Source organism: Copadichromis virginalis, linkage group LG17, assembly GCF_057382275.1.
Source record: "Copadichromis virginalis isolate Kocher_CV1m ecotype Utaka linkage group LG17, C_Virginalis_male_GT1.1, whole genome shotgun sequence".
In the NCBI taxonomy this organism is placed as follows: domain Eukaryota; kingdom Metazoa; phylum Chordata; class Actinopteri; order Cichliformes; family Cichlidae; genus Copadichromis; species Copadichromis virginalis.
Genome location: NC_140634.1, coordinates 2,802,548 through 2,817,412, shown reverse-complemented (window position 1 = coordinate 2,817,412; position 14,865 = coordinate 2,802,548). Strand labels below are relative to the sequence as shown.

At 41.6% G+C, this 14,865-nt stretch overlaps 2 protein-coding genes across 4 annotated transcripts; both read right to left on the bottom strand.

Moving 5' to 3' along the window:
* Positions 1–183: 183 nt before the first annotated feature.
* On the bottom strand, positions 184–5,120 carry LOC146688760 (serine/threonine-protein kinase pim-2-like). Its single transcript, XM_085437780.1, has 10 exons — positions 4,242–5,120; positions 3,961–4,140; positions 3,528–3,716; positions 3,168–3,262; positions 3,035–3,082; positions 2,505–2,726; positions 2,243–2,423; positions 1,977–2,153; positions 1,450–1,887; positions 184–940 (listed from the first exon to the last, which is right to left on the bottom strand). The coding sequence occupies exons 1-9, from the start codon at positions 4,312–4,314 to the stop codon at positions 1,796–1,798; spliced, it is 1,257 nt and encodes a 418-aa protein (XP_085293906.1). The 5' UTR covers positions 4,315–5,120; the 3' UTR covers positions 184–940; positions 1,450–1,795.
* Positions 5,121–7,049: 1,929 nt separating this feature from the next.
* On the bottom strand, positions 7,050–14,461 carry LOC146688759 (serine/threonine-protein kinase pim-2-like). 3 transcript variants are annotated; one of them, XR_014916157.1, is made up of 11 exons: positions 14,445–14,461; positions 11,102–11,210; positions 10,826–11,005; positions 10,393–10,581; positions 10,033–10,127; positions 9,900–9,947; positions 9,370–9,591; positions 9,108–9,288; positions 8,842–9,018; positions 8,315–8,752; positions 7,050–7,805 (listed from the first exon to the last, which is right to left on the bottom strand). XR_014916157.1 is itself a non-coding variant. In XM_085437445.1 (10 exons), the coding sequence occupies exons 2-10, from the start codon at positions 11,172–11,174 to the stop codon at positions 8,661–8,663; spliced, it is 1,257 nt and encodes a 418-aa protein (XP_085293571.1). In that variant the 5' UTR covers positions 11,175–11,210; positions 14,445–14,461; the 3' UTR covers positions 7,050–8,660. The 3 variants fall into 3 exon arrangements, 1 of the variants encoding a protein (XP_085293571.1); XM_085437445.1 differs by having other exon boundaries at positions 7,050–8,752; XR_014916158.1 differs by lacking the exon at positions 14,445–14,461 and having other exon boundaries at positions 7,051–7,805; positions 11,102–11,422.
* Between the last annotated feature and the right edge of the window lie 404 nt (positions 14,462–14,865).

Below are 14,865 nucleotides of genomic sequence, written 5' to 3'. Positions count from 1 at the left end.
CATGGCGATCATAAATCCGAAGGGAGATGACATCGGACAAAGCTGTAGCAAGAACACTTGCATAACATATGAAGTAAACAAACACACGGACGGAGGCAGCGGCACAGCCAAACACAGGCGCCATCTTGCTTCTTGGGACAACAACAGTAATGAAAAAATCACACAAAATATGACTCTTTTTTTTTTTTTTTTTAATAGTTTTTAACTTAAAATGGCACCAAATAGTATACCCCCAAAGCAAACCTTTCGGTATGCCAACATTTCTTCAGCTATTTTCAGGGCAGGGTCGGATGATGATGAGCTACAATAAAATGCATCATGGCCTCACTTCAATTCAATTCAATTCAATTCAAGGGTCGCGGGGGGCGCTGGAGCCTATCCCAGCTGTCATAGGGCGAGAGGCAGGGTACACCCTGGACAGGTCGCCAGTCTGTCGCAGGGCCAACACACAGGGACAGACAACCATTCGCACTCACATTCACACCTAATGGCAATTTGGATTATCCAATTAACCTATCCCCACAAGCTGCATGTCTTTGGACGGTGGGAGGAAGCCGGAGTACCCGGAGGGAACCCACGCAAACACGGGGAGAACATGCAAACTCCACACAGAAAGACCCCGGCCTGATGTTGGAATTGAACTCAGGACCTTCTTGCTGTGCGGCAACAGTGCTAACCACCGTGCCACCGTGCTGCCCAATTCAATTCAATTGTATTTATATAGCGCCAAATCACAACAAAAGTCGCCTCAAGGCGCTTCATAGATACAGAGAAAAACCCAACAATCATATGACCCCCTTTGAGCAAGCACTTTGGCGACAGTGGGAAGGAAAAACTCCCTTTTAACAGGAAGAAACCTCCGGCAGAACCAGGCTCAGGGAGGGGCGGCCATCTGCTGCGACCGGTTGGGGTGAGAGAAGGAAGACAGGATAAAGACATGCTGTGGAAGAGAGACAGAGGTTAATAACAGATATACACTACATTTTCATCAATGACATTTTCCATAAAGCAAGCCTACAAAAGCCTATATGTCATGGTCCTGGGTCATTTTGACCCAGTGTTCTTAGTTTTCCTGTAGTTTTGTATTTTGTTCCTTATGTCCATTGGATTGGTTGGTTTGGTATTTGGATTCCCCCTGTGTCCATGTTTTTATTGTGGTGTTTGTTCTGGTACCGTGTTCCCATCCTTTGTGTTCTGTGTTCTCCTCATCCCCCCATATTCTTCCTTCTTCTCTGCCTCTCTCTCTCTGTGCTCATCTCTGTGTACTGTGTTGTGTTTAAGGTCCACATCTTGGTGTCAGTATTTTCACTTTCGTGTCCTCCCTGCTCGCTAATTGTCTTCAGCTGTGTTCCCCGTGTGTTCCCACTTCTCTCATTACCTTCTGTGTATTTATGTCAGAGTGTCCCTTTGTTCTGTGTTGCGTTGTCCCTCTAGGTTGTGTGCATTTACCGTGTCTTCCCAGCGCCTCAGCTTTAGTTGCTCCCAGGTTAGTTATTGTATGGCTTCTTACGTTCCTGTTAATAAAGACCTGCCTTTGAGGTCATCACCGTGTGTCTAGAGCTGTGCATTTGGGTCCTCTCTTGCCTTCACACAGCCGCCGCTTGACACTATATTTAGATGAAGGTCAGATGGAGGTCTCAGACTGCTTGCTGCTGGATTGGAAAAGAAAACACCAAAAAAGAGCCACGTGACAGCAACTGCAACATTGCTACTAAATTTGAAAAGTGACTTGTTGATGACTTGTGATGTGTTGGAGCTTTTGCTCCATAACCTTTTAGTTCATGGTGCGCAGAAATCATTTGAGCCACATGTGATTCCGAAGATCCTCCAGGGTGAAGCGGTCCTTGTAGTGCTTCCTCAGACACCCCGTCAAAAAATCCCTGCATTCTTTACAGAAATGAAATACTCTTGTTAAAGTTATCCACAAAGTTATTTCACCTTTCTTATATCAACAGCCCTTTTGGCAGAAATCTTACTGTTTGAAATGTCAGCTAAAATCGGTGGGTTTTGGTTGATGATCTTGTAGTCGCAGTCAAATGGTAACTTGTTGTGTAACAGCTGGTACATCACAACACCCAGCTGCCAGGCTGTAGTATATTCTGCAGAGCAGAAGCCGTACATGAACCACTCTGGACTATAGTAGATCCTGGTTCCTAAAACACAAAGATAAGAAGAATTAATGGGGAGGGAACATGATGTGGAGACAGTTCATGACAGCACAACGCTGTGGCTGAAAACATACCTGCGTTCCTCCTGAACCTTTGTCCCGGAGTAAACGTGACTCCACAGCCAAAATCGATGTATCGCACTCGGGGTTCCTCCGAAGATGTTTCAATTAGAATGTTGTGTGGTTTAATATCTCGGTGGAAAACCCCCTTGTTATCCATCGTAATGGCTGCGTCAACTAGTTGCTTCATTATGACCTAAAAGAAAGGAAGCCATATTTGGAGCACAGGACATTCTCTATGAAAAACTGCTGTAAGCTCCAAATGCTCGTCACTTACCTTAACATGTGTCTCTGACAGAGGTTTATCTGTAGTTTTGAGGTAATTGTCTAAGTCCATGCAATTTTCTGGTTTCTCAAAAACCATAATAAGTTCATCTTCCAGATCAAACCAGTCAAGTAGAAGTGGGGTTATACTGCTTTCCGTATCGTGTGGTCCAGCCCCAACTTGTATCAGTAGCGCCACCTCCAGGGGAACATCAGTACTTTTCCCATTCCAATCCTTCAGAAGGAAAGTTACTTCAGGTCAGTATTCAGAATTTCAACAAAAGTAGCTATCAGCGTACAGACAGTTTTGAAATAGTCACAAAATGACCTGATCTTTAAAAAGCATTCTTTCCACTGAAACATGTCAGTTTAAACAATAAGGTGACCCACTGTTCATAGAATTCGACCATATTTCCTGACGATTTCACACACAACTGTGAGACCAGTCTGGTTCATGCACGGAGGAAATACGTGCCTTATGCTTGATGCCTGAGAAGGCCTGAAATAATATAAATACCTGCTGGAATAAGAAAAGACGCTTACCATTGTTGTGCGCGCAAGTCTGCGCTGTTGAACATGTTTGATTGCCACCTGCATTAAAGACATTTTCTGGGTTAGAGAAGTACAAACAGGAATAAACTGAAGATCTGTGAAATGCAAATGTAAGAAGCCATACTGGAAAACTGTCTTTTATGCGTATTCCAGAAAACACGGTGGCAAAGCCTCCATGACCCAGCACCTCCAGCTCTTGATATTTTTCCAGGAAGTCTTCTGCAGACACACAGGAAAAACATACAGGTTATGACTTGTTACACAGAAAACAGCTGGCACAGTCCTATAGAGCTTTGCTATAACATTTCTATTAATTGGTAAATAGCAGCTACATTTTAGCAGATTAGTAGGTAGGTAACGTCACTACTGCCCAGAGTGTCTCTTATTGTCGATTGGTCCCACAGGAATCAAACCCAATCTCAAACCCCAGGACAAATTCTAAAGGATCTTGTGATCCAGCTCAGAAATATTGCCATTATCTTACCTTTTCTGTCAGTGCCGGATATCCTCGGTGAGTCACATGTTTCAGAGGGTTCCTGGGTGGGACTCTCCTCTGGGCTCGTTGTCCTGCTTTTTTTGCTGGATGGTCCCTCAGATTCGTCACTAGTGCTCTTCCGTTTGTTGCTCCTCTTAATTATACTAGAGTCGCTTGAAGGCACTATGAGAAGGCCAACTAAAATGGAAAAAGTAGTTTGACTTTAAGCATTTTCAGTCCAACTCTGTGTCAACTGCTTTCTACTGACTTTCTAAGGTCTGGCAATCGTGCATTAAAGCAATAACTGCACACTGAAAATCAACACAAAGAAGGCTAAATGAACCAACTACAAAGTTAAAGACCGTTAAGTACACAGTTAAAGTCACAAAATAAACTACATAGCCAAGATAATGTCACAGCTAAAACAGGTCTTATCACTTACATTTCAAACTGGATTCCCCAGAAACAAAGTGGCTGGGACCCGGTTTTGGACCTCCACTGCTTTTGCTTTTTTTGGGGGATTTGTCCAGTCTTTCAGGTAAGTCCCTTCTCTTTCTTCCCTCTATTCTTCCATCTGGAGTCATCTTCACCAGTGTGGAGATGCAAGGCTCTGTTTGGTGTCCTGAAATCAACAAAAGATGATTTTGTTTAAGTCAAATTCAGTTGCCTCAAATAAAAACCCAGAAGCATGCATAATTACCATATGAATCCCATTTGACTTACCTAGAGGGTTATTCAGATCCACAGGACGTGGTGCAGTATAAGTTGGCCAAGACTTTGACATTGTGTGATACATTTAGGTTAATTTAGTTTCAGGATTTCACTCTTCACTCTGCAAAGATGCAATGAGCTGTGTGTGAGAACTATGATCTTTAGTGTCTTATAACAATGTCTTATAACAACGAGGTGATGACATCACAAGATTTTGGAATTCTTGGTTTCCATAGCTACAGAACATCAGCCTGGGCTAGGCAGTAGTTTCTGGTGAAGGCAAAGTTCTGTAAAGATTTATTTAGGGGTGCAATATTGCAAAAACTGTAGCGCAGCTGCATAAATGCATGTTTATAGAGGGCTGCTTCAAGGTGGGAACTGTGCTTCTACAACAAAGGCCATAAAACTAGTTAGGAACAAGCAATGGATATTATAGATAATATTGTAGCTATTATACCAACAAGAAGGACTCTCTTTGGGCAGCATTTACTTGTAAGGCAGTAGTGAAGGCTAATGGATAGCTTTGCAGGCTAAAAGCTAGCAGCACAGGTTAAGTCAAAATTCACTTGATTTCAGTTTTATTTACAGCACCAAATCACAAAAACAGTTGCCTAAAGGTGCTGGAATGTGTTGACTGATCTATAAATCGTATCTGTGCGCATTATTGTGACTAGTTACTCACTAAATGTATGAGCAGTATTGGATGTAATGCATAATAAAATTATGCGTTACTGTGATGAGGTTATATTTTTCAAGGTTCAAAGGCTATAGAAAGAAAGCACGTGTAGCCCAGTGAATTTGAACTTCCACAGTTATTCTTTTTCCTTTCCTGCCTAATGTATTTTCTTATAATTTCTCAATAATTTATTTGCTCTGTTTTACCTAACCTCCGACTGTCTTGGTGAGTGTTGTGGAAGTTAGTATTGTTAGCTGATGTAACAAGCATGGTACCTGCTTCCCAACTCTATCGGTGTGGGGTTTTTTTCTTTTTTTCTTTAACCGCTGGTTGTTCATATTTATGTTCCACTTGTATACCTCATCTGTTTGTATGTTGTATACTCACTGATTGTTCAATAAAGTTCTTGTTAAAATTACACACATATATATATATATTAGGGGTGCAACAATACACAAAATTCACGGTTCGGTTCGATACTTTGGTGTCACGGTTCGATATTTTTTCGATACAAAAAAAATGTTCATGCCTTTTTAATTTGTCATTTATTAAAATTATGAATATATATTTTAACTCAAAAGTACAGTTTTTAAATTTAACCCTAACCCTTGTGCGTGTTTTTTATTTTGACAGCGAATGCACACCTGCGGACCACTTATGTGCAGCCCTGGTTATTTAGCTCATCATATCGCAGCCACAGAAATTCTTTTGTCCATGAAACCATAAAGCTGCACTTTCTTTTTGCCTTATAGTCTGATTTGTCATAACTTCTCCGTTTTGTGGTAAGCTTTTCTTTGGCTGTCACTTCTTCACCCTGACCTGTCTTATTTGGCTCAGCAGAACTAAAATATATATCCTGCTACTTTTACACACGGACTCACATAACGCTCAGCGATTCTCTGCGCGATCAACCTCTCACATGTTTAAGCTGCAGGAGATTTCACTTGTCATGTTTGCATAGTAAGCTAACGATTGATAAGACGATGTCAGAGGAATTGGTGCACAAATTATCATCACTCACCAATCAGTGCTGTCGCTCTCTATACACAGTTCGTGCGATTGCAAAGTGAAAGCAAAAAACAAGCGCAAATTCAAACGCGATTTCAATATGTCACATATTGACAGTATATAAGTATTGTCTTGAGCACTGTTAGTGCCAACATATATAAATGGCAAAATAAAATAAAAATACTTCATGAATATCTCATAATTGTATATATTTGTGCATTTGAGCTGAGCATTGAGCGGGGACTTTTCACTATCGATCGATTATGATCAATGACAGTGAACCTGAGCACCTCCCCTACCTTTGGTGTGCGCTCACGCAGCTTGTAGAAAAAGTTTAGTGTGGAAGAAGTGGAGAAGGTGGAGCTGAAAAGCTGACATAAAACAATTAAAACTAAAAATGGGTGCAGCAAAATGTGTCGATTTAACCGCCATGTTAGCTGTCAGTGCTGCTGCACCAGCAGCAAGCGGTAACAACTAGTGACAACCAGTGAGAACCAGCAACAACCGGTAACCAAGCCTCACAGTCAAATATTGTTTGAAACAGATACTTGGATTTCAAATAATTTAGAACTGATACTACCTTTTATGTGATGCTGCTCTTCTATCCAAATCACCTGAAAGGCAACAAAAAAGATTCTCTATCCCTGGTGATTGCTGCAACCAGCAGCACAGCAGTGAAAAAAAAGCAGTGATCATTTGTATGTAAACAACACATGAGTTATTGGATGTGATCGCTACAGGTTATCACATCCAATATGGCAACAGCTCTTGAGCAATGTGTGCATGACATGACAAAGGTTAATAAGAGGCCTAACATTGTAGAGGGAAGCCAAAGTGTTTGAGGAGAACTCGGAAAGACACAGGCCATCACCATGGACTCAACCAAAAAGGATGAATGCATGTTGTGTGCATGCTGCATACCTATGTGTTCAAAGTAAAACGTGTGTACTGAACAGAGCATTTGCCATCCAGAAGCATTTATTGTATTTGTAATCATGCTTTTGTATCATATTTTATGAAGAAGACTAGTCAGTTGGCAATATGGCGCCACCTGTTGTCATCTTCTCTCTGCTCTGATTCCCAAATGTGGTCAAACATTAATATAGTATATACAACAGTAATGAAAAAATCACACAAAATATGACTCTTTTTTTTTTTTTTTAATAGTTGTTAACTTAAAATGGCACCAAATAGTACCCCCAAAGCAAACCTTTCGGTATGCCAACATTTCTTCAGCTACTTTCAGGGCAGGGTCGGATGATGATGAGCTACAATAAAATGCATCATGGCCTCACTTCAATTCAAGGGTCGCGGGGGGCGCTGGAGCCTATCCCAGCTGTCATAGGGCGAGAGGCAGGGTACACCCTGGACAGGTCGCCAGTCTGTCGCAGGGCCAACACACAGGGACAGACAACCATTCACACTCACGTTCACACCTAATGGCAATTTGGATTATCCAATTAACCTATCCCCACAAGCTGCATGTCTTTGGACGGTGGGAGGAAGCCGGAGTACCCGGAGGGAACCCACGCAAACACGGGGAGAACATGCAAACTCCACACAGAAAGACCCCGGCCTGATGTTGGAATTAAACTCAGGACCTTCTTGCTGTGCGGCAACAGTGCTAACCACCGTGCCACCGTGCTGCCCAATTCAATTCAATTGTATTTATATAGCGCCAAATCACAACAAAAGTCGCCTCAAGGCGCTTCATAGATACAGAGAAAAACCCAACAATCATATGACCCCCTTTGAGCAAGCACTTTGGCGACAGTGGGAAGGAAAAACTCCCTTTTAACAGGAAGAAACCTCCGGCAGAACCAGGCTCAGGGAGGGGCGGCCATCTGCTGCGACCGGTTGGGGTGAGAGAAGGAAGACAGGATAAAGACATGCTGTGGAAGAGAGACAGAGGTTAATAACAGATATACACTACATTTTCATCAATGACATTTTTCATAAAGCAAGCCTACAAAAGCCTATATGTCATGGTCCTGGGTCATTTTGACCCAGTGTTCTTAGTTTTCCTGTAGTTTTGTATTTTGTTCCTTATGTCCATTGGATTGGTTGGTTTGGTATTTGGATTCCCCCTGTGTCCATGTTTTTATTGTGGTGTTTGTTCTGGTACCGTGTTCCCATCCTTTGTGTTCTGTGTTCTCCTCATCCCCCCATATTCATCCTTCTTCTCTGCCTCTCTCTCTCTGTGCTCATCTCTGTGTACTGTGTTGTGTTTAAGGTCCACATCTTGGTGTCAGTATTTTCAGTTTCGTGTCCTCCCTGCTCGCTAATTGTCTTCAGCTGTGTTCCCCGTGTGTTCCCACTTCTCTCATTACCTTCTGTGTATTTATGTCAGAGTGTCCCTTTGTTCTGTGTTGCGTCGTCCCTCTAGGTTGTGTGCATTTACCGTGTCTTCCCAGCGCCTCAGCTTTAGTTGCTCCCAGGTTAGTTATTGTATGGCTTCTTACGTTCCTGTTAATAAAGACCTGCCTTTGAGGTCATCACCGTGTGTCTAGAGCTGTGCATTTGGGTCCTCTCTTGCCTTCACACAGCCGCCGCTTGACACTATATTTAGATGAAGGTCAGATGGAGGTCTCAGACTGCTTGCTGCTGGATTGGAAAAGAAAACACCAAAAAAGAGCCACGTGACAGCAACTGCAACATTGCTACTAAATTTGAAAAGTGACTTGTTGATGACTTGTGATGTGTTGGAGCTTTTGCTCCATAACCTTTTAGTTCATGGTGCGCAGAAATCATTTGAGCCACATGTGATTCCGAAGATCCTCCAGGGTGAAGCGGTCCTTGTAGTGCTTCCTCAGACACCCCGTCAAAAAATCCCTGCATTCTTTACAGAAATGAAATACTCTTGTTAAAGTTATCCACAAAGTTATTTCACCTTTCTTATATCAACAGCCCTTTTGGCAGAAATCTTACTGTTTGAAATGTCAGCTAAAATCGGTGGGTTTTGGTTGATGATCTTGTAGTCGCAGTCAAATGGTAACTTGTTGTGTAACAGCTGGTACATCACAACACCCAGCTGCCAGGCTGTAGTATATTCTGCAGAGCAGAAGCCGTACATGAACCACTCTGGACTATAGTAGATCCTGGTTCCTAAAACACAAAGATAAGAAGAATTAATGGGGAGGGAACATGATGTGGAGACAGTTCATGACAGCACAACGCTGTGGCTGAAAACATACCTGCGTTCCTCCTGAACCTTTGTCCCGGAGTAAACGTGACTCCACAGCCAAAATCGATGTATCGCACTCGGGGTTCCTCCGAAGATGTTTCAATTAGAATGTTGTGTGGTTTAATATCTCGGTGGAAAACCCCCTTGTTATCCATCGTAATGGCTGCGTCAACTAGTTGCTTCATTATGACCTAAAAGAAAGGAAGCCATATTTGGAGCACAGGACATTCTCTATGAAAAACTGCTGTAAGCTCCAAATGCTCGTCACTTACCTTAACATGTGTCTCTGACAGAGGTTTATCTGTAGTTTTGAGGTAATTGTCTAAGTCCATGCAATTTTCTGGTTTCTCAAAAACCATAATAAGCTCATCTTCCAGATCAAACCAGTCAAGTAGAAGTGGGGTTATACTGCTTTCCGTATCGTGTGGTCCAGCCCCAACTTGTATCAGTAGCGCCACCTCCAGGGGAACATCAGTACTTTTCCCATTCCAATCCTTCAGAAGGAAAGTTACTTCAGGTCAGTATTCAGAATTTCAACAAAAGTAGCTATCAGCGTACAGACAGTTTTGAAATAGTCACAAAATGACCTGATCTTTAAAAAGCATTCTTTCCACTGAAACATGTCAGTTTAAACAATAAGGTGACCCACTGTTCATAGAATTCGACCATATTTCCTGACGATTTCACACACAACTGTGAGACCAGTCTGGTTCATGCACGGAGGAAATACGTGCCTTATGCTTGATGCCTGAGAAGGCCTGAAATAATATAAATACCTGCTGGAATAAGAAAAGACGCTTACCATTGTTGTGCGCGCAAGTCTGCGCTGTTGAACATGTTTGATTGCCACCTGCATTAAAGACATTTTCTGGGTTAGAGAAGTACAAACAGGAATAAACTGAAGATCTGTGAAATGCAAATGTAAGAAGCCATACTGGAAAACTGTCTTTTATGCGTATTCCAGAAAACACGGTGGCAAAGCCTCCATGACCCAGCACCTCCAGCTCTTGATATTTTTCCAGGAAGTCTTCTGCAGACACACAGGAAAAACATACAGGTTATGACTTGTTACACAGAAAACAGCTGGCACAGTCCTATAGAGCTTTGCTATAACATTTCTATTAATTGGTAAATAGCAGCTACATTTTAGCAGATTAGTAGGTAGGTAACGTCACTACTGCCCAGAGTGTCTCTTATTGTCGATTGGTCCCACAGGAATCAAACCCAATCTCAAACCCCAGGACAAATTCTAAAGGATCTTGTGATCCAGCTCAGAAATATTGCCATTATCTTACCTTTTCTGTCAGTGCCGGATATCCTCGGTGAGTCACATGTTTCAGAGGGTTCCTGGGTGGGACTCTCCTCTGGGCTCGTTGTCCTGCTTTTTTTGCTGGATGGTCCCTCAGATTCGTCACTAGTGCTCTTCCGTTTGTTGCTCCTCTTAATTATACTAGAGTCGCTTGAAGGCACTATGAGAAGGCCAACTAAAATGGAAAAAGTAGTTTGACTTTAAGCATTTTCAGTCCAACTCTGTGTCAACTGCTTTCTACTGACTTTCTAAGGTCTGGCAATCGTGCATTAAAGCAATAACTGCACACTGAAAATCAACACAAAGAAGGCTAAATGAACCAACTACAAAGTTAAAGACCGTTAAGTACACAGTTAAAGTCACAAAATAAACTACATAGCCAAGATAATGTCACAGCTAAAACAGGTCTTATCACTTACATTTCAAACTGGATTCCCCAGAAACAAAGTGGCTGGGACCCGGTTTTGGACCTCCACTGCTTTTGCTTTTTTTGGGGGATTTGTCCAGTCTTTCAGGTAAGTCCCTTCTCTTTCTTCCCTCTATTCTTCCATCTGGAGTCATCTTCACCAGTGTGGAGATGCAAGGCTCTGTTTGGTGTCCTGAAATCAACAAAAGATGATTTAAGTCAAATTCAGTTGCCTCAAATAAAAACCCAGAAGCATGCATAATTACCATATGAATCCCATTTGACTTACCTAGAGGGTTATTCAGATCCACAGGACGTGGTGCAGTATAAGTTGGCCAAGACTTTGACATTGTGTGATTCATTTAGGTTAATTTAGTTTCAGGATTTCACTCTTCACTCTGCAAAGATGCAATGAGCTGTGTGTGAGAACTATGATCTTTAGTGTCTTATAACAATGTCTTATAACAACGAGGTGATGACATCACAAGATTTTGGAATTCTTGGTTTCCATAGCTACAGAACATCAGCCTGGGCTAGGCAGTAGTTTCTGGTGAAGGCAAAGTTCTGTAAAGATTTATTTAGGGGTGCAATATTGCAAAAACTGTAGCGCAGCTGCATAAATGCATGTTTATAGAGGGCTGCTTCAAGGTGGGAACTGTGCTTCTACAACAAAGGCCATAAAACTAGTTAGGAACAAGCAATGGATATTATAGATAATATTGTAGCTATTATACCAACAAGAAGGACTCTCTTTGGGCAGCATTTACTTGTAAGGCAGTAGTGAAGGCTAATGGATAGCTTTGCAGGCTAAAAGCTAGCAGCACAGGTTAAGAGATAAGATAAGATAAGATAAGATAAGATAAGATAAGATAAGATAAGATAAGATAAGATAAGATAAGATAAGATAAGATAGAACTTTATTAATCCCTCGGGTGGGTTCCTCTGGGAAATTCGACTTCCAAAAAAAGCACAGCAACGACCAAAGTTACAGTTACAGAACTGTTATATATATATATACACACACACACACACACACACACACACACACACACACACACACACACACACACACACACACACACACACACACATATATAAATACAGAGACAAATATAAATAAAATATACAAAGGGGATAAATAGAATAAATAGGAATAAAAAATAAAAATACAAGTGAATTGCACATTTCAAGTATTGAGTCTGTTGACTATTTACAAAAAGTATTGCACAAGGTATTGTACAGTGAGGTGAAGAGGCACTACAGCTTAGTTGTTCCCCCCTCCTTTGTCCTCCTGTTTCCCCTCCCTCTCCCCTCCAGAGAGGAGTTAAACAGTCTGATGGCGTGTGGGACAAAGGAGTTTTTAAGTCTGTTAGTTCTTGTCTTGGGGAGAAGCAACCTGTCACTGAACAGACTCTTCTGGTTGTTTATGGCCGTGTGCAGAGGATGCCCAGCATTGTCCATAATGTCCATCAGTTTCTTTAATGTCCTTTTCTCTGCCACTGTCACCAGAGTGTCCAGCTTCATGCCGACCACAGAGCTAGCCCTCCTGATCAGTTTCTCCAGCCTGGATGAGTCCCTCTTTGCTGTGCTGCTCCCCCAGCACACCACAGCATAGAAAAGTACTCCAGCAACCACTGACTGGTAAAACATCCTCAGGAGCTTCCTGCAGATGTTAAAAGACCTCAGCCTCCTGAGGAAGTACAGTCGGCTTTGGGCTTTTTTATACAGGTGCTCTGTGTTGCATGACCAGTCCAGTTTATTGTCCACCCACAGCCCGAGGTACTTGTACTTGTTGACCACCTCCACCTCCTCCCCCTCTATCTGAACTGGCAGTGGACCTTCTCTGGACCTCCCGAAGTCCACAACCAGTTCCTTAGTCTTTGAGGTGTTGAGTTGCAGGTGGTTTGTGTGACTCCATAAGTCAAAATTCACTTGATTTCAGTTTTATTTACAGCACCAAATCACAAAAACAGTTGCCTAAAGGTGCTGGAATGTGTTGACTGATCTATAAATCGTATCTGTGCGCATTATTGTGACTAGTTACTCACTAAATGTATGAGCAGTATTGGATGTAATGCATAATAAAATTATGCGTTACTGTGATGAGGTTATATTTTTCAAGGTTCAAAGGCTATAGAAAGAAAGCACGTGTAGCCCAGTGAATTTGAACTTCCACAGTTATTCTTTTTCCTTTCCTGCCTAATGTATTTTCTTATAATTTCTCAATAATTTATTTGCTCTGTTTTACCTAACCTCCGACTGTCTTGGTGAGTGTTGTGGAAGTTAGTATTGTTAGCTGATGTAACAAGCATGGTACCTGCTTCCCAACTCTATCGGTGTGGGGTTTTTTTTCTTTTTTTCTTTAACCGCTGGTTGTTCATATTTATGTTCCACTTGTATACCTCATCTGTTTGTATGTTGTATACTCACTGATTGTTCAATAAAGTTCTTGTTAAAATTACACACATATATATATATATATTAGGGGTGCAACAATACACAAAATTCACGGTTCGGTTCGATACTTTGGTGTCACGGTTCGATGTTTTTTCGATACAAAAAAATGTTCATGCCTTTTTAATTTGTCATTTATTAAAATTATAAATATATATTTTAACTCAAAAGTACAGTTTTTAAATTTAACCCTAACCCTTGTGCGTGTTTTTTATTTTGACAGCGAATGCACACCTGCGGACCACTTATGTGCAGCCCTGGTTATTTAGCTCATCATATCGCAGCCACAGAAATTCTTTTGTCCATGAAACCATAAAGCTGCACTTTCTTTTTGCCTTATAGTCTGATTTGTCATAACTTCTCCGTTTTGTGGTAAGCTTTTCTTTGGCTGTCACTTCTTCACCCTGACCTGTCTTATTTGGCTCAGCAGAACTAAAATATATATCCTGCTGCTTTTACACACGCACTCACATAACGCTCAGCGATTCTCTGCGCGATCAACCTCTCACATGTTTAAGCTGCAGGAGATTTCACTTGTCATGTTTGCATAGTAAGCTAACGATTGATAAGACGATGTCAGAGGAATTGGTGCACAAATTATCATCACTCACAGATCAGTGCTGTCGCTCTCTATACACAGTTCGTGCGATTGCAAAGTGAAAGCAAAAAACAAGCGCAAATTCAAACGCGATTTCAATATGTCACATATTGACAGTATATAAGTATTGTCTTGAGCACTGTTAGTGCCAACATATATAAATGGCAAAATAAAATAAAAATACTTCATGAATATCTCATAATTGTATATATTTGTGCATTTGAGCTGAGCATTGAGCGGGGACTTTTCACTATCGATCGATTATGATCAATGACAGTGAACCTGAGCACCTCCCCTACCTTTGGTGTGCGCTCACGCAGCTTGTAGAAAAAGTTTAGTGTGGAAGAAGTGGAGAAGGTGGAGCTGAAAAGCTGACATAAAACAATTAAAACTAAAAATGGGTGCAGCAAAATGTGTCGATTTAACCGCCATGTTAGCTGTCAGTGCTGCTGCACCAGCAGCAAGCGGTAACAACTAGTGACAACCAGTGAGAACCAGCAACAACCGGTAACCAAGCCTCACAGTCAAATATTGTTTGAAACAGATACTTGGATTTCAAATAATTTAGAACTGATACTACCTTTTATGTGATGCTCCTCTTCTATCCAAATCACCTGAAAGGCAACAAAAAAGATTCTCTATCCCTGGTGATTGCTGCAACCAGCAGCACAGCAGTGAAAAAAAAGCAGTGATCATTTGTATGTAAACAACACATGAGTTATTGGATGTGATCGCTACAGGTTATCACATCCAATATGGCAACAGCTCTTGAGCAATGTGTGCATGACATGACAAAGGTTAATAAGAGGCCTAACATTGTAGAGGGAAGCCAAAGTGTTTGAGGAGAACTCGGAAAGACACAGGCCATCACCATGGACTCAACCAAAAAGGATGAATGCATGTTGTGTGCATGCTGCATACCTATGTGTTCAAAGTAAAACGTGTGTACTGAACAGAGCATTTGCCATCCAGAAGCATTTATTGTATTTGTAATCATGCTT

Coding starts and splice junctions, on each gene's coding strand:
- LOC146688760 (XM_085437780.1), bottom strand. CDS start 4,314: ATGTATCACACAATGTCAAAGTCTTGGCCAACTTATACTGCACCACGT. Junction 2,727..3,034: donor GACTTGCGCGCACAACAATG/GTAAGCGTCTTT, acceptor TTCCTTCTGAAG/GATTGGAATGGGAAAAGTAC. Junction 2,424..2,504: donor TGTCAGAGACACATGTTAAG/GTAAGTGACGAG, acceptor CCTTTCTTTTAG/GTCATAATGAAGCAACTAGT.
- LOC146688759 (XM_085437445.1), bottom strand. CDS start 11,174: ATGAATCACACAATGTCAAAGTCTTGGCCAACTTATACTGCACCACGT. Junction 11,006..11,101: donor GGATCTGAATAACCCTCTAG/GTAAGTCAAATG, acceptor TGTTGATTTCAG/GACACCAAACAGAGCCTTGC. Junction 9,948..10,032: donor GCATAAAAGACAGTTTTCCA/GTATGGCTTCTT, acceptor TCTTTAATGCAG/GTGGCAATCAAACATGTTCA.